The following is a 27,216-nucleotide window of genomic DNA, read 5'->3' as shown; positions in this document are numbered from 1 at the left end:
AAATATGAACAACTGTGTGGTCTCTTTACTGAAATTGCAGTGCTAAGACTTCATTTTGCTCCTAGTAACATAAATTGAAATAGTGCTACTTAGCTGAAGGAGAATAGAAATAAGATGTCCTTGTACATCTATTTTGATCACAAGTACTTATGTCCAAGAACCTGCCTTCTAACAGAATATTTCGGGATGTTCTCTTTTTTGATATGCATTTAGAAATGAAGAATTAGTAAAAACAATAGCCATACTCAGACTTGAAAAAATGTAATGCTCAAATGAGCACAGGGGTGCATTGGCATGTTTGTCTTTAAAAGTGGTAATATATGGTATTCACTTATCTGAGAGCCACCACCAATTACTATCAAAAGCAATATTAAGTATTACTTTCAAAGCAGTTTTCATTGAAAGTTTATCCCTTGCTTATTTGAGCAGTTTGAAAAATCCTTTCCCTAAAGTTTTCTGAAGGTCAGTTTCGGAGCCAATAACAGAGAAAAGAATAGAATATCTTGTGTTAGATAATGCTCCCATGCTATTAGCATCTGAATTCTTATATGCTGTATAAATCTCTGGTAAGTTTTAAAAGCTGACATAGTAAAACACAGGTAAAAATGTCTTAACTATAAAATTTCAAGGGGGGTTAATGTCTTTGAGGCAAATCTTTATCACTGAAATGTTATTTGCTTTCTTTTTTGTTTTGAGTACTGAGCCCTCTCATTGGCATCATTTCACCAAGTTTTTAAGAAGAGGGGGAGAAGGAGAGAGAGATGGAGAAACTGTGTGAAGTTTCTTCTAATGCATAATGCATTTAAACACTGTAGTTTCTGGATTGATGCCACTAACCAGCTCAGAAATGATTCCTGTTTCCTCCTTACAGACTTGCAGCAAGGAGTCAGAGATGACCATGTCTATAGTCATTCCTAGCTGGTGTCGGAACATGACAGTTCTGTCGTTCTGGGTCAGTGGCGAATAACTCACTCAAATGGTGCAAAGTCAGCCAGTTCTTAATTTTTTATCTCCTTAAGAGTGCATTCAGTGACTTCATCACTGAGAAGAATGACTCCCCTGCCTAGTGTGATCAAGATCTGGAAATTTGTTGCATCAGCACATTTAGCCTGGACTGCTACTTGATTGGTGGGGCTTATATTTGATCTTATGGCAAATGGGTCAGCTCTCTGGCTAGGAGAATCTAGATCCAGAGGGAAAGTCAGTTTTCCCCATCTGAACCTGAAGAAAGGGAAGTCTCATAACTTGCCAGGTTTTTCATTTGGGGTCCCTACACAGAGCCAACCCTGTCTTCTCTGAAGCAGGGGAGAAGGGTCATGGAAGTTCTCTGGAGTCCAACTCGTGAGATTCTTCCTTAGAAAAAGCTCAGGGATACAAACCAGTCTAGGAAGACTTTGTAGACACTGCATATTTGTGTTTTGTAATATTTTCTGCTACAATGAAAGACTTGAAATGGAATTACAAGTTATGAGCAAAAAGGCAAAACATCAAGTGTCACAGTTTGTGCTGTGAACTTTTAAGAAAGTAATGTTACAACAAGTCAGTACCCTGTGGTTTTGCTATTTTTATGCTTCCTTATTTTCAAAATCCAATTCATCAAAACATTTGTCAAAAACTTTCCCCCCTGTTTCTACAAAATTATGTGTATGTCAGTTCTTTTAATCACTTAAGGCAATCCAAAGCATCTTATGGGACAGTTTGGCTACAGAGAGAGGTGGCCATGGCCATCCCCATCCCATCTTTTTCACTTTATTTTTAATCATATTATTCTGAAACAAATTAGTAAAATTATATGATGGAAGAAAATAAGTGGCTTATCTGCCTTTCTGATAGCGTAAAAGTCTCTCTCTTTTTTTCCTTTTTTTTTTTTTTTTGTCAAGCAGCTGGAATTTTCTGACCAGAATTCGTGTCTGTATGCTTGCTGCTTCTTCCAATTTGAGGCACTTGGATATTCTTAACTCTATCTTCTCTCATGGCTGAAACCAGGCTCTAGGAAACTGGCAGAGACTAACTAGGGGCTTCAGCTTTCATATGCTTGCTTGTTTAATCTGTCTACTGTACTTGAAAGACAAAATATTTTAGGCTTTTTCCACTTTTAAACATCCAATATTTATAGCACATAAGTCATAGATGGTTTACACTTTACCTTTACAAGGCTTCTTGAAGGAAAAGACTTCTGAAAAATGGTACCCTTGAAAATAAATACAGACAGGTTCAAAGCACGCAGTTGTAGTCTGGAACATGATTCACCAGTGGGAGTGAGCACTTGATTGAATCCTTAGTTTTGAGCACCAAATAGCGTAACACTTATAAACAGTATTAGCTATGTTTCCAAATACCTAGCACACTATATTTAAAGTACAGGCTTTAACTTAAACCTACAAGAGCAGACTGTGAGTGTTCCCACGTAACCCTTCACATTCTGGCATTTTCCAGACTGCCAGCCAAATGAACACTTTAGGAGGAGGTGCATATATATGTCTGCAGCACCCAGCGGGTTAATCCACCCTACTGTGCATAGGTGTTGGAGCTCTTATGGTATGTAAGACTTGCCAAGTTTGGAGTTGTTTTGTATTTTTAATTTTTTTCTGAACTATGCATTCACAGCAAACATCTCTTCTTATGCTGTTCAAGTGTTTGTGAATGCATATCAAGACAGTATTCTTATTTGTGTTCTAAGTAACATACACATTTGTGTATATTTTATCACCTGAAAAAGCTTTTATGCTTCATTTTGACACTTTTCTATTGAAACATCTTTTTTTTGTGCATTCAGACATCCACCATTTTTTCTTTAATGTGTCTTAAAATAGACCTATGTGCATTTTGGACTTGTGGCCTAACAAATGTCCTTTTTAAAACCTGAAGCTTTTAACTTAGTATCTCTCAGGAATAACTCTCTGTTACCTTTCTAGTCCTAACTCTTTTTTAATTACTTTTTGGAAATGATGAAAAAATCCTATGTATGTGTACTTGTATGTCATGTTTCAACTGGCGCTTTTTTAATAGGGAAATAACCCTCTAAAGAGGGTTATTTAAAGAGAGTTTTCTAATGTGAACAGTACATGGTCTCTTTCTGTGTTAGTGGGCATCATTTTAAGAGCTGTCTCCTGAACAAGCTGTTGTGTCCAACAGCATGTGGTCTAAGGAGAACTGCAAGACATTAAAATATCTCACAGTTCATAACCGCTTTTAACAGCTGTAAGGAAAATTGAGATGCTCTGATGGCTATTTTCCTTTGAAAAAAAAAAAAAGTCACTTTTATTCTTAAAAGGAACTACGTTAATGATTTAATGAAGAAGAACAGTACAGGATGTTAGCCATCATCTACTTTTAAGTTCTCTACATTCTGCTATATATAAACAACTGCAAAATGTTAAAGGTTAAATATTGATGAGGTACAATTGAGCTAAATTACTTAACTTCAACTACAGGTAGAATTTTAATTGAACTTTTGATACTACTGTAAGGACAAAAATAAAAGGATAACAAATAAGAAATGGTACTTTAAATACAATATAGTTTTTTTAATGTATACTTACTTTTGTACAGTTGATTGAGAAAACTAAAAACTTTATCCCGGAACTACAAAAAGGAAAATAGTCTCTTAGAGGAGATGTGCTTTTAAAAAAAAACCAAACACAACTTTTTTTTGTCTGCTGATTTCTTTAATGACTTGTTATTGTTGCCCCAGCTGTAGCCAGTCTGCAGCTGGTATTCTTAACAGAATTACTATAAGAATACTAAAAATACTTCTCTAAAAATATATTAAAAAGTGATTTAAAAAGAACTCTATTAGACTGCAGCACAAGGACACTTTTTGTGACAGTGTTTAGTAGAATGAAAAATTTAAATACAATAACAGCTATTTACATTCACACTGTAAAGTAGTTACCAAAGCATATAAAATACTTAAACCTATTTTAATAATGCCTTTCTTCAGCCTAGACACCAAAAATGAGAGTTAACTTCCCAACTTGTGCTGAGGTGGGGAGGGTGGGAATTGAAGTTAAAACCATGTAGAAACAAGTGCACTGAACACTTTCCTGTTGAGGTACAAAGTGAGTTTCACTTTTAAATAGAAGAGCATAATAAATCAGCATAAACCACAAGTTTTAATGAGTGTATCTGCTATGGAATTGTGCAGTGCTTGCAATTCTCTCTGAACAAGACAAGGATCTGGTCTTACACTCTTTACTCAGGCAAAACTGCCACTGACATTCATGATAATTTTGCTTGAATAGAACAAGTGCTTGATAGTGGTTGTGCCAGCATGAGGGGTGTGAGATTAAGATAAATGTGCAAAAAATACAACTTCAAATGGCTGCACCTTTGACTTCTCAGGCTAGCGTTTCCTCCAACTACAAGGATCTTAATTATAACATTTGCTGGTTCAAAGATTAACATTTAGCATTCTGGGAAAGACTTTCTGGACTTTAGTAACCTGATCAGCACGGTCTCCTTTTGGTCTCTGCCTCTTTCTGGTTCTTTGTATTGCAGGAGAGATGATAGTATCTGGCACATTCCTTGGATGACTCGAAGATAGCAGCCTTCTGTGTTTGGGGCTGAAAGATTGTGAACTCTTGTGTTAGCAGAAATGCCACACAGGGGAGGTGAATAGAACATTAGAAAAGCTTTAGATTTAGGTACTGCAGCGCAAGCAGAGTTGAATTTGAGAGCTGGGACTTAAGTGGACATTTGTCCCTGCTTTCTTCCTTAATAAAATCTGAGTGTTAACTGTGGGTAAGGGCATTTGAGAGATCACTAAAAATGAATCATTGAGTGCCCAGAAGAGCTTTATTATGATATACTATGGAGAACTTTAGAATATACCTAGTTCTTTTTAAGTGCTTATTAGATGCATGCAGGAGTTACTATTATGGAAGTGAATTGTTTTGCTGCAGAAGCAAAATAATTTGCCAAATTAAAACGTCAAAATAAAACTCATCAAAAATCTGGATCTATGTGGTCCTTTCTGGCCCTGTGCTCCCATCCAATTTTCTCTTGCCCAATGAAAAGCTATTGAGCAAAAAATCACAAGCTCCAAACAGCAACATTTGTTGTGCTTGTGTGTGTGTTATCCATTTGAAAACCCTGACACAAATACTAAATCTGGGGGAAAAAATCTCAGTGCAGAAATCCTGACTGGCCAAATTGATTTTAAAAAAATATTACTAAATTTTAAAAATCCCCAGATTGATATCAGGTTCTAGTGCTGACTTCTTGTAAGTAGAGCCATGAGAGGTCACCTATTTCAGTTTGTTTGCCCCAGTAGCAATTAGATGGAATGAATTATCCTGCTCCCTAAATTCTGTATGGATGTTGCCACTGCCCAGTTAACCAGTGTGAAAATACCATGAAAAATAAATCATTAAACTATACTCTTATTACTAACTTGCCAGTTCCAGAGAAACAAATGCAGCCACATTTACATATGTGTCCATCTGTCTGTTTTTACACTTTATGTCTTCAACCAGTGGGTGAAATTGTTTTAATCCAAGCTGCAGCATGATTTTTTTAAAATTTTTTTTCCCCTGCTGATATTTCTCTGTATGCGTATGTTATTTGTAGATGGACATGCATATTCTTGACAGTAGCTAGTTCTTAATTGCCCTTTTAAGTAACCTAATCTATCTGGCCACGGTAGTTTTAACTGAAGTAAACAGCAGAGTTCTCCATGGATAATTTTCGTTAGTTAGCAGATTGTTACCATCTCAATGTTGCTGAAATCCCTAATCTCAGGTCAGCGTGAAGCTGCAGTGGTTACAATCCTGTTGCCTGATGCAGTGTGAATGGAAGTGCTTTCTGTCAGAAACATGTGGTCTCTTCAGTGGAGAGCCTGCGTAAATCCTGTGTAAATAGAGGGAGGCTAACAAAGGATGAGCCCCTGCAGCTCAGAGCATTTGGAGCCATTTGGAGGCTGAATTTGCTAAATGCTGCTTATACCGCCTGAAAAGTTGAAGAGAAAGGAGCATAAAATCCCTTCTTTTTTCTCTTTCTGCTCCTACCCTGGGGGGAGGGAGTTAAGGGCCAGGGAAGCCTGAGGTAAGCCTATGAAGACTGTTTTTTCAGTGCTCTTTTGAGTGTGAAAAAGGTGGCATGGGTCACTGTCCTCTCTTTAATGTCGGAAAACCCACACAGTTAGTAAATGTTGCATGTAAACTAAAGCATTTCGTCCCTTCTCCTGCACTCCACGGCAGCGGGCCATGAACTAGTCACTTGAAAATCGCAGAAAAATTTCACTTCAACATGTCTGGACAGTTTAGCACAGCAGGAACGTAAGAGAGATCAGTAATTAGCAGGTTGCTTTACTGTTGTTCTCCTTGTCTGCATTGGAATATTTTTTTCACCTGATGTGAAAAAATGTTGTATTGCAATGAACGAATCATGAACCTTCGGGCTGTATAAAAGACCTTAACATTTAAACTGCTGTTTATTATTTTTGTCTTTTTAAAAGCTAGAAAAATACATTTTTGGCTTTTGGTAGAATCTCTAAGGTTTCTCAATTCACTTCACAAATAAACATGAGCTCTAAACACAGAAAATTAAGGACTCAAAAAAGCCAGTCTTTTTTCTTAATTTTGGGCTGAAAAATATAAAAGGGGAAATGTGAAACATAACAGTTTTGCAAACAGATTTGAAAGCCTTAGGTCACTGATTTTATAGCATGCATGGCTATAATAACAGAGCTGGAATGTCATTCCATAGTTGTAAATGCATTTTTGCAAATGAGATATATTGATGATTGTGTAGAGGTGCCTATCCAGAAATAGAAAAGGAGCAGTTTTTATTCTGTCTCTTTTTGTAAATACACTTTATATACAAGATACCATGCAACTCTTTAAGCCTTTAGGACATATTGTGAGATGGCAACAGGGACTTGCTCCTGACTGACAAACTATGCAAAGATGTAATTAGATCATGTAGAATGGCTTTGTAGGTGAGGTCTGATAGTGGCTTAGGTTTTCCTCCTATTTGAATTTTCAATAGTTATTCATGCCTTGTGTGAAATTTGTACATGTCATCTTTACAGTGGAATTACTGGGTTTTATTCGGGACAGCAAAAGATCATAAATATCTTTCAAAGGATAGCAAGAGACAAACCCAGCTTTTTGTCTCCTTACTGCTTCCAGAAGGGCAAAAGAATAACATTTTCTGTAGTAAGAGAGATGGTAGTGCTGTATATCTGAAGTCTTCTATTCCCACTAGTGCACCAGTGTCCAACCTGTCTTTCTCTCCAAGATGCTCACTGAGACATAGAACAGAGCACCAGGAGATATGTGCCTGGTGTCTCAGAGACACAAAATGGGAGGGACACAGTGGTCTGATTACAGCAGCTCACTTGAGGATACTCCACTCCAGGAAGTGGTGGCTGAGCATGCCTGTCAGGTTTGAACAGCTTCTGATGTCTCCTTTCCTCCAGCAGTAAAGTAATTTAGCAAAACCAGCACGCATACTGGCAGAGCACTGATGATGATGGCACATCTGTAAGCTGGGAAGCCCACTTGAATTGCTCGTGATTTTCAAAGTCCCAGGTTTGCCACCCATAATCCATCTTTACTCAGTTTCCCTAGGAAGTAAGCTGCAGGAGACAAGTATGGCTTCTGTGGTGTGAAGAGACTTAAGTCAACTTCCTTGAACAGGGATCATTAAGAGGAGGAGGAAAAAAAAACCCAATCCATAGCCAGGACTTTATTCAAAGGGCTGTGATCTACTGGAGCTGTAAGGCTAAAAGCCTGATGATTGTAACTGGATGGAATGGAGATAAGGACTTCTTCTGAAGGGTCTTTTATTCTGGAGCTGATCTTCCCTCTCTATTAGTTTTCCCTACAACACAGACTATCTTATCTTCAAAAACTTCTTCAGACACTTCTCTTTCCAGCTTTCTGGCAGTGGTAATTTACCAGATTTTTAAGATTTTTCTCTGGTGGTGATATGGATTATATTACTAAATTGAACGTCCTTATTAATAATGGTTTAAAATACTTGTGTGTCCAGAAGGACGCATCACAAGTACAAACAAACAAATAATGGCAAATTGTGAATATAGGCTACATGCAGTCTCTTCTTTGTTTTGCACTTATATCTACATATTCCACTCCATCAAAATATTAGACTGCAAGATTGTAGAGGAGCTTACTTAAGAGCAGCATAGTACACTGCAGTTTTCATTTCAGAATCCTTTAGCTTGCTTTTCATATTGCTTCCAATATTTTTAGAAAATGGACCTCTGATGGTGAAGAAACTCAAACACCGGGTGCTGAAATGTACTTTTCCAGAAATCACTTTTTCAACTGCTCTACTCGTTATAATGGTAACAGGAACTATTTCTATAGTTTGAATCTGGACTGTTACCAGGTTGCTGTGCTTTGGCCTGACTAGGTTGTCCTTTTCAGTTATCATTTTGCATAGATTGGGAATTTGTTATTTGTCTTATTCACAAGTCGTGAAAACACAAGATGAGCAGCTTCTAAACAGCACTTGCTTCATCTGTTGCTGGGTCTTTACTCTGTGGGGAACACAAGCAAAGACTTGAGAAGGGTTGAGATAATAGTGACAGTGTGGAGGACTGACAGAGAAGAATTCATTGATACAATAAGGTTGGACAGACTTTCTGTAGAACTGGACTCTGTTTCTTGAAGGGTCCTTAGTGCATGAGCATTGGGCAAGCTTGTTTGTCCAAGGAAATGAGTTTGCAGCAAGTTAAGCTGGAATTATGGTGCAATGGAAACCCTTCTGTAACTATTTATTTGATATTTTTTAAAAGTGGTAGTCTCCTTTGCTTTCAATGCAAAACAATTTATCTTGTGGAAGGCAACTCAACATATGCTAAGAGTGCCAGAACACAGAGCTAGTGTGGAAGCCCAACTTCACACTGTATAAAGAAGACTTGCATCTTCAGCCTCCTCTACAAAACCTTCCCCTAGAAGAGGTGGTCTTTAAGGAACCCCATGTGGGTCACTTTACAAAGTTTCTTGTAAACTCTCTCCATCTTTTATAAGGGTTATCGAGACTATTTCATAGCATTACTGTTATCTTAAACAAGCTGGGTAAAATGCCTAATTCTCTACTGGCTTGAATTCTGCATAGTTCATTGACACCTCCACAAAGAGAGTGCCACTTTTAAGAATTCTCCTCTTTCCTAGAACAGTGATAGGGTTTTGCAATCACTTCTACTCTTTGCAAGAGAATAAACGAGTGAACAGTATGGAAAGAGGAGAAAGCCATCCTTAATTTTTTATCTTTTTTTTTTTGGTGCTGGTGAAATAGAGAGACAGTGGGCCAAAATCAAGGCTTAATTTCTCCTCTAGAAAACTGGCATAACTATGCTTGGACAATTGCAATTTCCATACAATTTAGGATTTGACTTTACTCTTCCAATCCAGGATATGAACAGATCACATAAGCAGACTCACTTGTAATTATGATTTAAATTATTTAAATTTTGATTCCTTCATAGAGTAGTAAAAAGATAGTTAATCCGGTCTACCATAAAGTGACTTTTCTGTCTGTTAATCTTATTTCAGTTCTGGTAATTTATTTTTCTTTATTTAATGTAACTGATATTTATTTGGATATATTTATAAGATCAGACCCTCCATATGCAAGAAGTATATAATTCCATCTTGGAAAAGAGTTTATGAGCTATTTCTATGATGTCTTCCTATTAGAAACTGTATCCACTAATGTGAGCAGCTGTAGTCCTATTAAAGATATGACAGGTTACACAGGATTGGGCTAGTGATTCACCAGGAGCAACAAATCTCACCATATTTTTTTTCTCATATAATTTGGAGGTACAACATTTGAATTTCCTTTCATGGGGTTATGGAACAAATTAAGGAGGCACCAACTCTTACAATTTCAGCTGCTGATTAGGGTGGGAAGGCAGTGGGAGCTTTAGCTAAACTTTCCTTTCTTGGGCTGCTACTAGCTTTTTAAAACCAGGATAATAATAACCTCTTCAAAAGGTCCATTGATTTAGTATGTAGGCGACTCCTACTGAGGATGCTCACATACAGGAGAGAATGTATATGCAGATAGACAGGAATTTGTCCATACAGAGTGAACTTGTGCTTCTGTGGTTTGAAAAGATGGTGCAGAGCAGAAGTTTTACAGCTCCACGCATCCTGTGCATACACGCATTGCTTTTACATAAAGAGACAAAGATATCTTTATCCGTACGACAGATAGACAAACAAACTGACTGACTTCAAACTTGCACTTTCAGTAGGGATTTTTTCCCCCCATCTCCGGGTACTGCTTTTCAAAATTGCCTGAGGCTACAGTACAGCACCTCAGATCCCCAAGGCCCATTGCCTGGCTCCTAATAGCCACTCTCCATCTGTGTCACATGAACAGCTGATGAGATAGCTCCAGTGTCTGTATTTTGGAGAGCGTATCCACCCAGGTTAAAATGCTGGGGTTGCCAAGGAGCAGTCAGAAGCCATTAGTGTTTGTGAGAATTTGCCTTGCAGCAGTTCCTTGGCATAGTGGAAAGTGTGTGTGTGTGTGTGTGTGTGTGCATGTGTGTGTATGTGTGCGTGCGCACGCGTGTCTGTGAGAGACAGAGGAGTAGGGTGGATTATATGGAGGGGAAGAGAGTAGCCAAAAGGAGTGCTTTCTAAATAACCAATTTATTGCAAGAGTGAACAGTTGGTTACAGAGTTTAGAGCTTCCGTAATCTCTTTGATTAGTTTACTATGATTTGGCTCTCCTTTCTCTATCATTAACAGAAAGAAAACAAAACACAAAATAAATAAAAAAAAAAGAAAAAAGAAACAGAGCATGAGAAAGAGAGCAGCGACTTTAGGGTCTTGCTCTGGTGTTTGGGCAGATGGAAAGGAGCTGCTCTGCCTTGGGGCAGCGTGGTTGTAATGAAGTGGCCTGTCAGTCTGTAAATAGTGAGGGTCATCTCTTCCATGTGATGGAGGGTATCACATTGCAGCGAAAATGGAAATGTCAATAAAATTAATCTGCCAGCTCTTTGCTGTGGCTTTTTCTGTTCTCTCTGGTCCAAAAGGGTTGGTTTTTCAGAGGGGAGGCAGTACAAGAAGGGTGATCTGGCGTGGGAAGATGGAGCTGAAATGCAAGTTTTGAAGCAAATGGACTGTATGTAGCAGCAATGTATTTCTTTTAGTAGCACTACAGATCTAGACGAGGCTACAGGAATTAGCTTGTGAATCTATAGCATTCCTCAGGAAGCTATGGACCGTCTAGCTCAGGCTACATTGAGCACAGAGTTTATTGTTTTAGGCTTTCTTGGACAAGGTTTTTACTTAGCATGGGATTTATGGCATTTACTGCTAATGAATGTCTATTCTTAAATTACAAAAACCACCGTCTCAGCACAATTCCCAGATGTCCTTCCAGGACCTCAGCTTCTTAAACACCAGCAGGGAGCATAAACTCTCCACTTCTCTGTTTTCCTCTTTCGTGTGGCTCCGGGCTAATGATGTGTAAGGAAAACACAGCAATCTATAAAGTCTCAGTGCTGTCCCAGTATTCTTCATTTATTTTGCATTTGATTATGCCACAAGTCGGATCTTGTTTCTTTCCTTTTTTTAAAGTTATTAGTTCAAATATTAATGCAGGAATATGGCATATATTGCTGCACTTGATTGATGCCTTCCCAAAAACAGGAAGACGTGCTCGTATGAATTTTAAGAAAGTAGGGGTCCTGCAATGCCTTGCCAGAAGAGTTTTTCAGATACATAATTTAGATGCCCTCCAGGCAGGCTTTCAAGGCATTTTTGCTGGAGGGCAAGAAAAAATAACTATGACTGTTAAAAGTAAATGATTTTTGCTAATGCACAATTAATGCCAGGAAAAAGCACAGAAGAGAAAGATGTTGATGGAAAGTTCTGATTAAGTGAGAGCTCTACCTTGATGTGCATCTTTTCTTTTAATGATAATAATCACTGATGCAGAGACGTAGAAGTTTTCATGTCATGCAAATGCTATATGCAGGGTCATGGTAGGTGTACGTGTTTGCGAGTGCGTATGTATGTGTGCTGGGAGGTGATGGTTACGGGGAGTGGCTCATCTGACAGTGTGTTATGTGCACTGAACAGTGACATGGTTACTGCCACCTCTGCAGAGAGCCTTGAATATATAGACTACAGAACATTTAACTTGATTACTTATACGTATATATTCAGAATGGTTGTAGGGATGCATTTACAGTAAATGGGTTTTCTTGTGGCAGGTTTTCCCACATTGAATCCGATAATTGACAAAGAGCTATTGCACTATGTCAAGCACAGAGTTATAAATGAATTAATGATATATGCATATGTGAAACCAAAATTAGTATTTGAAGAGACACAGTTTTTAATTTTTACATATTTGTATCAGTGTTCTTATATAATGTTCTTATACATGTGCCTGATCTAGCAAAAAAACCCCCAAACAAACTGTGGTAGTGACTTGGTACTTAATGATACTTTTTAGCTTCTATATTTTGTTCATTAAACGTCTCCTCCTTCCTGTTTTTCTCTTTGTTGTAGGAGATGGTTTAGACAACAGTGTAGCCTCACCTGGTACAGGAGATGATGATGATCCAGACAAGGACAAAAAGCGTCAGAAGAAAAGAGGCATTTTCCCCAAAGTAGCAACAAATATCATGAGAGCATGGCTTTTCCAGCATCTCACAGTAAGTGGTGCCCAAAACCAAAACAGATTTCTATTCATGTGCCTAATGAGGTTTATTAATCATTACTAGAAATCAATTGTCCCCATAATTTTTGGACCATTACTAGGGCTCAGTTTTTGTTGCTTTTTTTTCTTCCAGATTTTTTTTTCTTGGGTCTTGGAATCATGACAAATCTCAAAGAAATCTATCTATATGTGTGTGTATATATACACATATACATGCCTATAGAAAGAAAAAGAGAGAGAGTACAACACCTTAGCATGGAACACCAACTATATATGAAGTAACCAATTTTGGCTTTGAACTATTCAAAATCTTCCTACCGACAACAAAAGGGGGGGTTCTTGCTTTAGCACATATAAAGTTCTGCCCTCTGGATTGTTTATTGCTGGCCTCTGTTTACACAAACTTTATATGTATGTGGTGAAAGAGGGAGCCCTGGTCTGTGCGTGCTGACATACACTGTGGATGTTAGGGAGTCAAAGGAGCAGCTTGTAAACTTGTCATTGTGACTTTTTTGTGAGAAATATAGAAGGCTTCCAGATTCCCTAATTTTTCAGTTGTGTAACAGAGAGAATAAGCACCTTTTTAGCTTCTCTTCAAGTCCATTAATATTAAAAACTAGCCATAATCACATTTGGGGGAGAGAGATTAAATATGTGACATAGCAATGCTTTCTGTGGTCTGTCTTAATCCTCTTCTTGCTATTAGTTTTATGTGTTGGTGTTCTGTTGTCATTATAGCTTCACTTAGGCATCAAAACACGGTTCAATAGAAAATCTAGTATCACTGTTTGTAGTTTATTTCATGTGGGAAATAATGGAAACTGGTAAAATTATCAATTGATTTTCTTCTTCCTTTCACTTTACAATTATTTCTCACTTGATAAGGCTTAAAAAGCTAACTGTAGTTAACTACCTCTTTTTCTACCAAAGTTTTATAAATTTTCACGGTAGCTGATGTTGGTTATTGAGTAATGATTTCAGGACCCTATCTATTTATGATAGGGACTATTGAACTGCTCTGCTAGCAGCACAGCTAAAGGGGGGAGTGACAGATTCACATTTCTAAACCATCATTTTGATGTAAGGACATTAGTAGCAAACTAAGGTGCATTGATCTGGCCTGTGGGGTCAGGATTAGCTGGAATAGCCAGTGTCTCTGCTGGAGTAGTGGTTATTCCTGCCTCCCAGCTATGGCCATTTCAAAGGTCAGGTGCCCTGTACCCACTTGGCTCAGAGGAATTAGACAGAACATGAGTCTCTGGGCTGATTACTTAACCAAAGACAAAATAATGAGTCCTAAGCAAATACTGACTAATTGAAAGGGCTGTAAATCCATTACATATTGGTCAAGGATAATCAGGAGTATTTAATCACTTTTATCTATTCAGGAGCACTGAAGCTGCAACAGCAAAGCCCTGAACCTTGCCATGTGCTTATTATTCTCATCATTATCAAAATTACTTCACAGCTGTTCTTTGCTACATCACCTCAGCTGGAGATTTACTAACCTGTAAAATGTTTTTAATTTGGATGTCGAGTGAGTGTGAGTGGAAGGTTTTTCATTTAGCTGTAGGGTATCTTTAGAGGAGTATTACAGGCAGACAGAGAAAAGCAGGGCTGCAAATAAGTTTGGTTTGTATAGCCATCTCTGTACTAACTCCGTTTCCTCTTATGAAATTTGTGGTATCTTGTTGGGGTTTTTTTCCTGCCTTTCTTTCTTATGTGCTCCTTGAAAGCATTTGACACTTGCTTATTAAACAGTCAACTGCCTCTTGCTTGTCCTGAGGAAAGTCGTCCTGGCTTTTTGAAATCCCTTTCCTTGTTTCTATTCTTTCTCCTGACCCTCTCCATCCTGCATGAATTAAGGAAATTTGCCACCACTGGTGAGGATGGCCTCACAGAAATCAGATTAAATGAACACGAAAGAGCCTCAAACCTTTTACCATCCAGGCTTTAATGAGTTTGCAGGTGTTGAAAGATTTACTGTGCTGTAATTCTCAGACCTGCAAACTGATAATGGAGACCCCTGACCAGTGCAATGTAAATTCAGAAAGATTCTTGCCATAAACACGTGCAGGGAAGGAAGAGAGCTCCTTTCTTTTAAAGATCCCACACTTTTTCTCAAATTAGCTTGCCCATTCAAAATGCAATGCTGGCTGAGCCAGAAGGGGGAATCTGTGATGTACAATTTTATTGTTTCAAGTAAATATCTTTACAATGGTGGTCCATGATTCAATGTACATTCCTTCATTACTAGTCTAACCTTATTTCAAATTGGTTTGTTCCTCCTTTGTGCTGTATGACCTGTTCATGTATTACAATAATCCCCTGATGTACCCTTTTTTCTTCCTCCCTTTTTTTTAAAGAAACTAATTGAATTATCTCATTATTTTAATTTGTTAAGCAAATGTATTTTACGTCTCAGGATGTGTTCTTAAAGAAGGAGCTGCTTAGGCTTTGCCCCCTGAATGGGCCATTGGTACATTTTGACATTCATGCATTCATTAAGGAGGGGAACATAAAAGAGCTCTGGATGTATTTTTTTTACAAACACCCAACCAGCATGGAGCAACTTTTCCATAAGCCACAGGGGTCTCTCTACATATGTTCTCAACTGCAAGCCATTGTCACCTATTCTGAATACCTCAAAAGGACAAATAAAATACTAAAGGCCAACTGTAGCAATTGTTAGCTGTTAGTCTCAATATGACAAAAATCATTAACCTCTGATTTCCCTGGAAGGAGAGGCAGTGGCAGGCAGTTCATCTCTTATGTCATGGATTAAACCTGAAAGTCCTTCAGACTGTCAAATTCCAAAAGAGTAACTCAGTTCTGACTAATTGTATTTACTTATGATTTTAAATAAAATGCTATTTTTTTCCTTTACTCAATTGGTTTGCAAACTCCTAAGGCAGTCAATTTTAAAAATTGAATGGCCTAAGTGGCTTTTTTGAAGAGACAGGCACTTGAACTCTGATGTAGAATGAATGTGTCTGACAGGCTGTATCTTTCAAAACAATTTCTAACCCCTATCACAGCTTCCATTTTGCACTAATTTTAATTATATTTGAAATAGGATACACATGCACATTTTTATTATTGGAAATCAAATGCAAGGATCAGGAGTTCTGTCGTGTTCTCGTTCACTTACTGAGCTCTGTCTTACATTTGGAATTACAACAGTACCAGAAGATGAAAGATCTAAGGATGAATTGGCTGGAAATGTGTATGCTATTTCTGGATAATATCCAGTGTTTAAGAAAGTAGAGGAAATCCTAGTCTGGTAGTATAAGCTTTTCAATAGTACATAAAAATTACAACATCAGAAAGGTAAACCTGACATTTAAGGCTGTTTTTACTTGAGTTCAAAGGTGGTTAAAGAAGAGAAACAACAAGAAATCTGACCCAAGCCACGAGTTTATTCATAGCTTTGGAAGACCCCTTTTCCTCTACATCCAGGATTCCTTAGTACACTCAATTAGCCTCTCAGACATCTCTGCTTTCTTCCCTCAAGTGCTCCCCTATTTTCCCTGCAAAGAACATATTTGATCACAAAGTGAAAACAGGAAGTGCTCAAATGTATAGACACCTCCAGCTTATGCCAGTGTTGAGATTAGGATTTCTTACCAGGAACTATACAAAGCCAGTCCCCCTCCTCCTATGCCCTTTTGAAGGATGGAGGACCTTTAAAATATACATACATAATCAGAAGAGAGGAAAGATATAAAGGAAGTAATTATACCATTCTATGGACTTGTACCTCTGGTAGTTCATCCATTTCTACATCATAGTGTGCTAAGGACTACATTTTTTCACCTTCTTTTAGAGAGCTGGTTTATTCTTTGACACTTACCTGGAGTGATGCCCTTTGTTAAAATTCTTTTTTGGTTGTTTCTTTTGTTACAGTCTGCAAGAAGATATGTATCTTAACTAAAAGTACCAGATTTAACAATGGTACCCTGCAAACTAAACCTTTTTTATAACAGTGCCAGATTCCTAGCTGATAGTATTTGGGATGTCTCTGCTAAAGTCAGTGTAGTCGAGCTGTTTTTTTTTTCTTTTTTTGCTAGCTGAAATTTTGTCTCCCAACACTGAACAGTGTAATTTTAGCCTGATTTCCACAATCCTATGGCTGAAAATCTTGCTCTTTACACAGTATATTGTAGAATAGATTTTGATTTCATCTGCCTCATTGTCAGGCTAGAGTAAGCTCTCCTGGAAAGTGTTAAAATGAACCACCCACAGCTTTTGTACTTACCTGAATTAATTTTCTTAACTTGTCATATTCAGGTGTCCAGACTGGATAATATGAATAGTCTTACTGAAACAGATTTACTTTTTTCTGTATTTATGTGGGTGTATCTGAGAATATAATGTGAATCTATCATATCTTGATGAATGGTTTATCAAGCCTTTTATACAGGGCACCTATTTTATTTATTCATTAGACTTGATTCTAGAGATGAATGTCATCAGCCAAACCCAGTCTTGGAGCAAATGTTCAAAGAAGTTGAATCCATCCCACCTCCATAAATATCTCCTCCTATATTGTGATTTTAGGAATAATACCCTAAAGGAAGGTTAGGAACATAGCTGGCTATTGCACTCTATACTGAACAGCTTACTTTCATATCAAACTGTAGAACAGCTTTTCTCAGAGATGTGATCTGGGAGAAGGATTCTTCACATTGCTGTTTTTGCTGTACTTTAAAAAAACACAACCAAGCCCAGAAATACAACAGACCTCTGTCCCATTAAAATGGGATGGGATACTCCATAAAAATACAGGAATGTGAAGTCATTCTGGTGAATTTTACTGCATGTGTTGGACTGCATTATGACATGTTATACCCTCTGAGGGTACAGAGAGGAGATGGATGATGTCCTCTGATTCTCCTGCAAAACCACCTACGTGTGTGTTCGCATGACTGCCATTTCCACCTCAGTGCACCACACAGTCAGAGAGCTGGAGGAGCCTAAGTTACAGTTTTATTCCACGTCTGCTTCTAGGCAAGGCTGGCTATGTGCTGAGTTTTCAGCTAGTTGCCTGCTCCTGTAGAACAGACCTCTCTGCACAAACACCACCCTGTTGGAAGCATGTCTTACAAAATAATATTGCGCACATTTTTCAGCTGGGTAAACTTTGTGAGGAAAGGTTAAATGGTTTCACCCTCGTGCTAAAGAAAAATCAGTACCTGAATGTTTAACTCCAGTGACCTGTGATCCTGTGGTCCTCAAGGTGGTAGAGCTGTGCCTCTTTGTACCCCACAGTTGCTCTGGTCTCTCACCAGAAGAGCTGGTGGTGGCCGTTAGCATTTGTTGTTACTGCTGGTGATAGCACAGCCCTGCCTAACGTCACCAGTATCCTCCTCCTGTCCTGCCTGCCTGCACTACGGTGTCACCAGCGAGGGCAGAGTAAAACTGGAAATCTTTCTCTAAATGGCACTTCTGATCCCAGGCTGAAAGATTTCATCCTCTGAGCACTCATAGTCCTCTGCCATGAAATCAGTCCTGAAGATTTAGTAAGAGACTGAACATTCACATACCTTTTAAACACCACAATCTTAAAAGAGCTGAAATGGGGTGGGGGTGGGGCTTTGTTTGTTTTAAAAATGGAATCTGAGATTAGATCTGACATTTCTACATCCACCCCCTACAGAAGAGGGAACCCGGGGTCATGGGGTGTGTGGGCCTCAAAAGCTAGCTTTGTCTGGGAGTGGTTAATCTAATCATTGTTACATAGACATCTGTTATTTCTTCTGAAAAATTGATGCTTTTGTGACACAATGATCCATCTATTTAGTACAACAGCCTGAGTAATTAAATTAAAAAAAGAATATTTTTGCGGGAGCATGTATTATAAAACTGTCGTACCTCCTCATACCAGCGAAAAGGCTGAGGAGAGGGAGTGGGAGATGCAAAGTGGGAGAGGGAGAGGAGTGCTTTAAGCCCCACATTGTTTTCTGCTGGCTGGAGGAAAACATCTGTGAATTGTTTGAACTGAACCTTAGTAGGGACTGTCTGAATCTGTGTCATCTCTGTTTAATTTCAGGAAATGATGTCACAGCGCATTAAATAACAATGCTGCATGATTTATTTTTACTTGTACATGCTGTCCTAAGCATTTTGGTTACACAGCAGTGTTTCCAATTAAGTGCAAGCTTTCAGTTTTAAAAAATATACTCAGTAATGCTTTTTTGGGGGGCATGAGTATGGGGAGGCTGGGTTTTTTAGGGGTCACCAAGGTTCAGGGCTGTCCAAGGGCTCTGGGCCCGTTTGTCATGTGCTTATTTGTAGTTGGGACTGGATGTCAGCGCTCTCGTCACCCATGGCAACCTCCAGGACTGTGAGTTTGTTACAAAGACTGTCTGGGGGAGAAAAAAACGCTAAATATTCTGAACCGATCCGTCAAAAGACCTATTAGATAGTTATAGCCAGGCCTATGTACTGTAGCTTTTGCCTCTATCAAACTTTCTGCACTCCCCCTTCTTCTTTAGAAGAATAGAGGACATAAGTCAATTCTGTCTGCCATCTGTCGCCTCTCTCCCTGCTCCTCAAATTAAAGAGACAGTCCAAAATTTAAATAATCAGTTACAATCACAGGAAGCCCGCCTGGAAATTATTACACGTGCATTCAGTTGATTTTTTTTTTTACTTCTCTTTTTATTTGGAAGGGGGGATCTTTATTGTACTTCTTTGGAGATCAAAATATGGTGTGTTTCAGCTTCAAAAATAGTATGCTGAGAAATACTGGATTTGCAGTGTCACAGAGTTGTTATCTAATAAGATTCCAAGTTATATATAGGGTGAAATTCACACACATACACAGACACCCTCTTCCCCCCCCCCTCCCCCCGCAAGAATCCCCGAATTGTGAATCCTGTAAGGGACAAGTAAATGAATCACAACACACTTCTCCTCTGGCTCTCCCATCCCCTTCATCTCCTTTCCCTCCCCACATCCCTGGCAGGTTGAGAGGCTGCAGCAAAATCTTTTCATGGTGCCACTAGGACAATTTAAGCCCTTGAGTCTACCAAATGGGTCCTCTTCTAGGCCTACTATCACAGTTTTTCACACTACCCTGTCTGATATTAGCTAGTTATGTTTTATCTTTTTCTCTCCTTGTTTTTTTTCTTTATACTACCCTGCCTGTTTTTGCCTCCTCCTCCTCAACAGGCCACACAATGTGTCAGGACTGCAGCAAGGTGAATTTCATTCATGTGACAGGTCAGCTGCTGCCAAACCATCAGATAATGTGGCTGGATGTTACTCCTCAATTTAACATTTTACCTGCCATTTTCAAACAGGGAATTCCTGAGAAGAGAGTGTAATGAAAAACATGTGCATGATTTTAGCTGAGGCTTGATTAAAAAGCCTCGACTGAGCAAGCTGAATGTGGCCTAGCAAAAGATAGGATCAGCCACTATTTTTTTCTGGTTGTTATTGTCATATTACAAAGCTTTGCAGAATCAGTATAGGAAGTAAGTGAAAGATGCAAATATAAATAGTGCTTAAACACTATAAAAACATTGCACTAACAAATGCTGTGAACTGCAGCCTTTGAAGATCAAGATCACAGTCAAAAAGAGGGGAGCATTCTTTGGAGTGTCTTTAAGTTCCACTACCTAAACATGTTGTCGTCAGAAAACTCATAGTTTCTCCCTCTCTCTGTAGTATGCACATATATGTAAATATAAAATACAATTTTAGGGAAAAAACAATTGCTGTTGTTGGTGCAAAGTGATACCGCCTCTCAGTTTTACCTAAGGACATGTTTAAGACCTTCCTTTCAAGATCCAAGAGCAGGATAATTGGTTTCAAGGAAGTTTTTGGTAAAATTAGAGTTATTCAGAAAAAAAAGGAGAGTGTTTCTGCCAACAGTTCCACAACTGCAAAGAAATAGAGATGTCAATTCTTATTGCTGCCTAATGAATAGAGTAGTTTATGGTGGAGAATATTACTTGTGGTGTTGTGGAGTTTGCCTTGAGTTATGATACTTAGAATACCATGCATTACATATTTTAGAGTTGATTGGCAGCAGTCATTTGTAGTATCTAAAGCAATCATTGGCATCTTTAAAGATTTATTATTGTCTTTAAGCATAATGGCAATACAGTTTTCATGTGTTTATATTTGTTATTTTTTATTTTTAACTACGAGCCCCAAATCTGCCAAAACCTATTTCCCTTGTTTTGTCTAATACTGGATGATAGGTTGTCAACTTACTGTATAATGCCATAAAGATTTTTTAAAATCTTGGTTTCACCTTTTTATGATGGCAGTTCAAAACATGTATTTTATTTGTAGCAGTCAACTACTTATGTCCATAAAATGTTTAACATCTTATGACATACGCTTGCAATCTCAGGACAATAAATCTGAGTAGCCCAGTAAACAGCAGCAAATATTTCAGTGTTTGAAAAAAATCTGCATTTATCAATTTGTTTAATGCTATAGAAATTTGGCTGTCATCAGGATTAAACTCCTATTTGGTCATTTCAAAGTGGCAACTTGATATTCTGAAGTGGATATACTGTGGAAATACTATCTAACTAAATCACATAGCAATAGGAAAACTCCTGTTCACTTTCTTAATGTATACTATCTATATGAAAGGAGTAGATTTTTATAAAATCATGGCCTAGTCTAGACTACTTTGAAGCTTGTTGTCTCTCAGTCCTCCTTCCATTAATTCCAGTGGAACTCTGATCCCTTCAAAAAACCAGAAAAGATGTAATGAAATCATAGGAGGGACAGACAGGTAGACAAACACAATTTTTACAACTAAACAAGTGTTAAATGCTATAGCCACTTTGTCCACAAATTCTGCTTAACAACTCTTTCAGTGATCCCCTAGTTTATGATAGAAAGACAAATTTCTCAAGCGCTCAGCTGTTTGTCACATCCTCTTGTGACCGAACCTTCACTACCGTGCCCAGGATGCTTTAGCACAAGGGAGCTCTGGCAGGCATGGGGAATTTTCAGCTCTGTTTCTAGCTGTGACCATGACAAGACACTGTGCCTTAGTTTCCTTGTTTAAACAGTATGGCATAATGCTTGTGGCTGCTTTTTGGAGTACTTTTGATATTTACAGATGAAAAGCACTGCATGAGACCTATGTCTTATAATTTGCATGAGCTGAATTACAGAGAATTACTCTTCTGTTGTGGTTTTATCCAGCTGCTGAATGAGCATGACAGTCATGCGATGCTTGTATAAATACCTGAGCTTCTGTAGACTCTGAAAGTTCAGGAAAATTTTCTCTTTATGAAGCATTTAATATAAAGAGTGTTCTTGTTGGTCTACAGTGAAGATGATAGCATATGATTTCTGCAAGCTACTTTAGCTCAAGTGGCTTGTTCTTGGGTTAGTTTGGTTTGTCAGGTCCTTTCCTTGCTGGCGACTTGAAGTGGTGATTGCTGCATGTATCATGTATCAAATATCTTTCCCAGAAAGCAGCAAGATAAAGAACCTTGAACATCAACCACTGGCCCAGGGGCAGTAATGAGAATAAAGGGAGTATAACAGTATTAACAAATGCATCTTTGTGCTTCAAGAAGTCACTAGTGGATATTCCTCTCTTCAACAGTCCGGGGAGTTTCCTCGTGTGAAATTGGACTTTGGCAGCTTTTCAGCCAGTCCTGATCCTTCTGCTGCCTTTTTTGATTCAGCCAGGTGCTTCCCAGTTGTTCATCCCACTTGTGCTTGAATGAAGAAACAGGAAGCAGGAGGTTGACCTGTAGTGAAGAGTAAGGGACAGAAAGACAATTGCAAAGTCCCTGATTCACATTGGGAAGGTCCCTGCCTACTGAGGAGCATATGCAGATAGCTGACAGCTGTTTTGATAGTCCACAAGAGGATTATTCAGAGATAGAGAATGTGAATAGTGAGAAAGTTCGTGATATGTGTGATAACAACAGGAATAAGGAGTGTTATGTGGTCAGAAAAGTGATGTGTGTATTTGCAGGAGTCAGCAAAGGAGTGGTGCATAGGAATGGTGGCATATGTAAATTGCAAGGAAAACTGGTTAATTTGAGGTATCACTTCAAAATCTAAATGTTTAAAGAGTGCCTTAGTTTCAACTACAAAGGGATTTTCTGATGTTCTCTTTCAGATATAAAGCAGGAAATTAAGTGGAAACACAAGCAAAAAACAGGTGAATTGTTGTCAACAACAGAAAAAGGGAAAATAATTCAATTTATTTAATCAATATTTAGTTTAAAGTCTCCCTTTTGCCCTCCTTTGCTCTCTTGGTGGAGTAATCCAAGAGTTGTCTTACTTGGTTTTGCCTGTTTTCAATTTGATTTCTACCAGTTACACATGGACACTTTACTGCATGAACTAGTATCTCTTAGTAAAGAGAGGTGCTTCCTGAGTTGGTATGGACTTCTCTGTGAATGGTGGGTTGAGCTGCAGAATTTTATGGCAATCCTAAGAAGTCCACGTTTTTCCACATAATATGCCCACTTACATCTCGATTTTAAATAGCCTACTTTTTATGCATGTGTTGTATGGTGGCCATGAACTCTCAAGCACACACTTCTCAGACCAAAAAAATCCCAATATTTAGTGCATATCTAACCTAAGCATTTGCAGACAATTTACTGCTATAATTAATCTTAGCTGTCCTGACTCTTATGAACTTTTATCTCATGATGCTCTTGGATGCAAACAACTTTCAGAGAAAAGAGGCTCTTGCCACTTTCTCTCCCTTTTCTTCCCCAAAAACTGTCCATTTAGAAAGCAATAATGTTTGCAAAGGAGTTAAATCCCACTATGAACCAGCGCAAACCTATTTGTGCAGCAAGAGAATAAAATGTCTACAAATGAACAAGACTCTGGTGTTTTGGCAGAATAGATACAAATAAGCATAACTGTAGAACTGTGAAAATATCAAGAGTTTAGCTCTTGGGGTCTGAATCCTGTTCAAAGCCCCAGCTGAAAAGATACAATGCTCTCCAACTCAGTAGCACTCTAATATGCTCTACTGCCTCCCGAACAAGCACTGCAGCAAACTTCTTGCTGAGACTGAAAACTCTTTCAAACAAGGCCTGAGGACTCATGAGCTTTCTACTCAGTGCCCTGTAGGTTCACTCTGTAAAAAAGTATCTCACCTAAAAGAGGCCAAATATCATACAATGGAGCTGGTGGGAAATTCAAACTGTTCTAAGCAAAGAAGTCAATAGAGCTGCTGTAGTGAAAGGTAATGTTCAGAGTGAGATCACCGTGTTATGATCTCATGCTGAACATCAGGACTGTTTGGTTTTTTTTTTTCTTGATGATTATGAAACTAGCCTGAGGCCAGTCTGGTGAGAGTCTGAGAAAGATACAGAAGGATGTTTGGAGAGCGTGGACTATCAGGGCCCTTATTCCCAAAAAAGGGTAACAGAGCCTGAAAGCAGATGAGAGAAATAAGAGCTGCATTGTTATTTCCAGTGCTCTCTCCATCCATCCCAAAAATACAAGATCTAGCCCTAGACAGACAATGCATATACTGAAGTGGTGAATAAGCACAGGCTACAAAGAGATAAGAGGGGAAATTACTGAAGAAGAACAAAACATCTTGCAGGAATAATGGAATTCAACAGCCAAGCCCCAGTCATTGAGACTGTAGAACAATTTGTGGAAGTACCTTTGCTTAGCACTTAAAAAACTAGACTCAAAAAACATTTGAAGGTATACTGCTGAGAAACATCTTGCATTCCTGGGCTTACACTAAAGTGTTGCCTGAAGCTTTTCTCCTATTTTCATGTTTTCTTATTAATGATTAAAACTGAAAAGTATCTTGAAATTAGAGCTGTTTTCAGAAGGAAACCTTCCCAAATTTGGCTTCCTTCGGGTTTAAATTTTTGTTGTATTTGTTTCAACGTTCATAATGACATTTCATTTATCTGTCAGTGGTAAAATTATTACAAAATTAACTCACAAATTCAAACTAGAAATGGGCTTGAGACACAAATTGAAGAGTTAAGCTTAAGAAAAATATTTAATTACTGTCCCTTCAGGCACTGGGATTGGATGCTGAAGGTCAGCCAGGCTTGGGCTCTGTCAAACTGGAAAAGGAAGAGAGTTTGTATTGAGGACCTTATGTTAAAAATATCTGCCTATCAGATATTCAGAGGCAGAGACTGTCATGATACATACACTGCTCTCCATTTACAGCATGTGAAGTTTCACCAGTATCTGGGTAAGGTGTAGGTCTGAAATCAACCCTTACCTAGCTTAGTGTTCCACAGTATTTCTGACATCTGCTCCAACATCTCGATGAAATATCAACACAAAACACCAGAAGTTGTTTGAGCATTCAAAATCCATGTTGATTTTTAAGGTCATAGATCCAATGCAAATTTAATCTAAAGAAGTTTAAATGCTAAATCAGGTGAAAAACATGGCTTTTTCACCTGTTTTTCACTTACAGACATTTATAGCAATTTGGTTTCAGGATTCAAAATGAAGCTTGGGCCCTCAGAGAGGCAGAATGACCACAAGAAAATATTGACTGAGTGCATGCTAGCTCAAAGTGCTGAATTTCACACACAGCTTTCCTCGAAAGTATCAAGAATAAAGAGATTGTATTTTGAATTTAAAATTAAATTTTGCTCTTGAACATGACTTTATAATAATGTAACTGTAAGGTTCCACATTTGTCTAAATGACTTCCAGATAAAATGAGCTCCAGCTCCGTTTGCACGTCAGGAAAATCAGGAAAATTTCCTTTCTTTTTTTTTTTTTATCTCTCTCATTGCCAGAACTAGAAATTTAGCCTGAGATCTGACATCCAAGTTGAATTCTTTCTGGCTCATTTATTGGCAGTCACAAGGATTATACGATAACAGTAATGTTGCAATTACAATAGTAAATCTATGCAATTACAATAATAAACAGATGATGGCATGGCCAGAAAAAAGAGTCCAGTTTTCTTGCCTATAGCCAGGCTGGCTTTATGAAGAAAAATAGCACAAACTTCTATTATAGATTGAAGTCAATGGCATTTTTTGTCAGCAGAGAATCAAATGCAATTCAAACACACAGGGACAAAAATCTGTTCAGTAAGTCAGTCACTTCTCAGTATACCACTGCTTAGTTTGGTTAGTGTTCTCCTTTTGGGTATTTTTTTCTGTCTGGCTCAACACAGGGCTAGTGAGTCAGGCATGTTTGGAAGGTTTTTAAAGTGAAGAAACAGGACAAAGAAATTTTTTCTCCCTCTTAATTATACTTCCCGGGAAAGGGCTTACATACCCATTTTAAAGATGCCATTGGCACAAAATTCCTTTTGTAGGATTTGTGTATGCAGTTCAAAAATTACCTGCTTGAGAAATGAGAGCAGGAGCTTTCCTTGGCTGCATGTTGGAATCCTCCTAGCTGCAAAAACAGTGAGCACTGACCTTTGCTCTCCAAGCAAGGAGTCTTCTGGCACAGAGCTTAGTTTTCCTCCTGCTCTTCAGAACTCTAAATAGTGTTACTACACCCTGAATTCAGTGCATGCAGCACTTTACATTACTATTGTGTATCTTAAAATAAACAACATTGCAAGCTGTTTATTTTGGTGTTACTATGTATGCATTTTTTAAACAGTGGTTACTTAAACAAATGTCTCTGTTCCCACAGCACTTAAAAGCTGTTTTTTGCTCATTGTGGTTTTTGGGTTTTGTCACTTTTGTTTTGATTGTTTCTGAAAATCACACTCAAGGATACAGAAGATAGGAGTAAGTTGTACTTGATCCAAACGAATGCTTCATGTCACAGCTTTTTCTGTATGCCATTTTTTACCATGTTCCTAGCAGAAGTAATAATTTTGGTTAAGCTCAAACCTAGAGATCGCTAATATTCCAGGTTGGTTCCGACTGTCCTCAAATACATTTCTGCAGGTCATGATTTGTTATCAGAATTTGACCCTGAGGTAGTAAAATTGTTTTAATAACATTAGAACTGTTTATTTATCATTGCTCAGCAAAACAAAAGGTGCAAGGAATGAGAATTTAGGGAATTGAGGGTTTTCACATCTCCCTTCCTACTCTCTCATCAGTCTTTATTCATCCACCTTAAAAAACTTCAGTGCCATGAAAACTTCTGTGGTTGGAAACGCTGATATGAGGTTGATGGAAAAGACATTATTGAAGGCATCAACCTTTCTGAGCCACATTGCCTGAGCTTTGTGTCCCTCTACCTACCCAGGGAACTCAGATGACGCTGGTCTGTTGCAGTTCTGCTAGAGGGCTGTGTGATCTATACTATTTTTCATCTGTAGCAATGAGCTTTTGTTGATGGCTCTGCTTCTTGCTCTGCCACATTGTTAACAGATCTTGGTGTATTTGGCTACATCTCAGTAAAAGGTTAAGAAAAAAACTTGTTTCTTCCTCCACTCACTCTCCCCACTTTTATAAAAGGTGTCTCTGGTACTTGATAATTGTGATAATTCTTCTGTAGATGCTCTGTTCCACTTTGCCAATTTTTCCTATGTCCTCTTCAATTAGTCCTTTTTGCTGGGAAGGAAAAATAGTCATCTGAATCTGTGTCTTAAGAGGCTAAGAAGTCAGAGGCTTCCTCTGCATGAAT

General features: G+C 38.3%; 1 protein-coding gene across 14 annotated transcripts in view; it reads left to right on the top strand.

The window, feature by feature from the left end:
* MEIS2 (Meis homeobox 2) overlaps positions 1–27,216 on the top strand; it is a 172,747-nt gene that overhangs the window by 40,783 nt on the left and 104,748 nt on the right. For 8 of the 14 annotated variants that reach the window (XM_051791791.1, XM_051791790.1, XM_051791795.1 and 5 more), the window contains 2 exons: positions 2,437–2,538; positions 12,510–12,655. In XM_051791791.1, the coding sequence (XP_051647751.1) occupies positions 2,437–2,538; positions 12,510–12,655 (248 nt within the window). The remainder of the gene's footprint in view (positions 1–2,436; positions 2,539–12,509; positions 12,656–27,216) is intronic. The other 6 variants (XM_051791793.1, XM_051791792.1, XM_051791803.1 and 3 more) reach the window with 1 other exon arrangement.

The sequence above is a fragment of the Manacus candei genome, unplaced genomic scaffold, assembly GCF_025592945.1.
Source record: "Manacus candei isolate 608988 ecotype Guabito, Panama unplaced genomic scaffold, ASM2559294v1 h1tg000033l, whole genome shotgun sequence".
Lineage (NCBI taxonomy): Eukaryota > Metazoa > Chordata > Aves > Passeriformes > Pipridae > Manacus > Manacus candei.
Note: the sequence above shows the minus strand (reverse complement) of the source record. Positions and strands in the feature narration are given on the sequence as shown.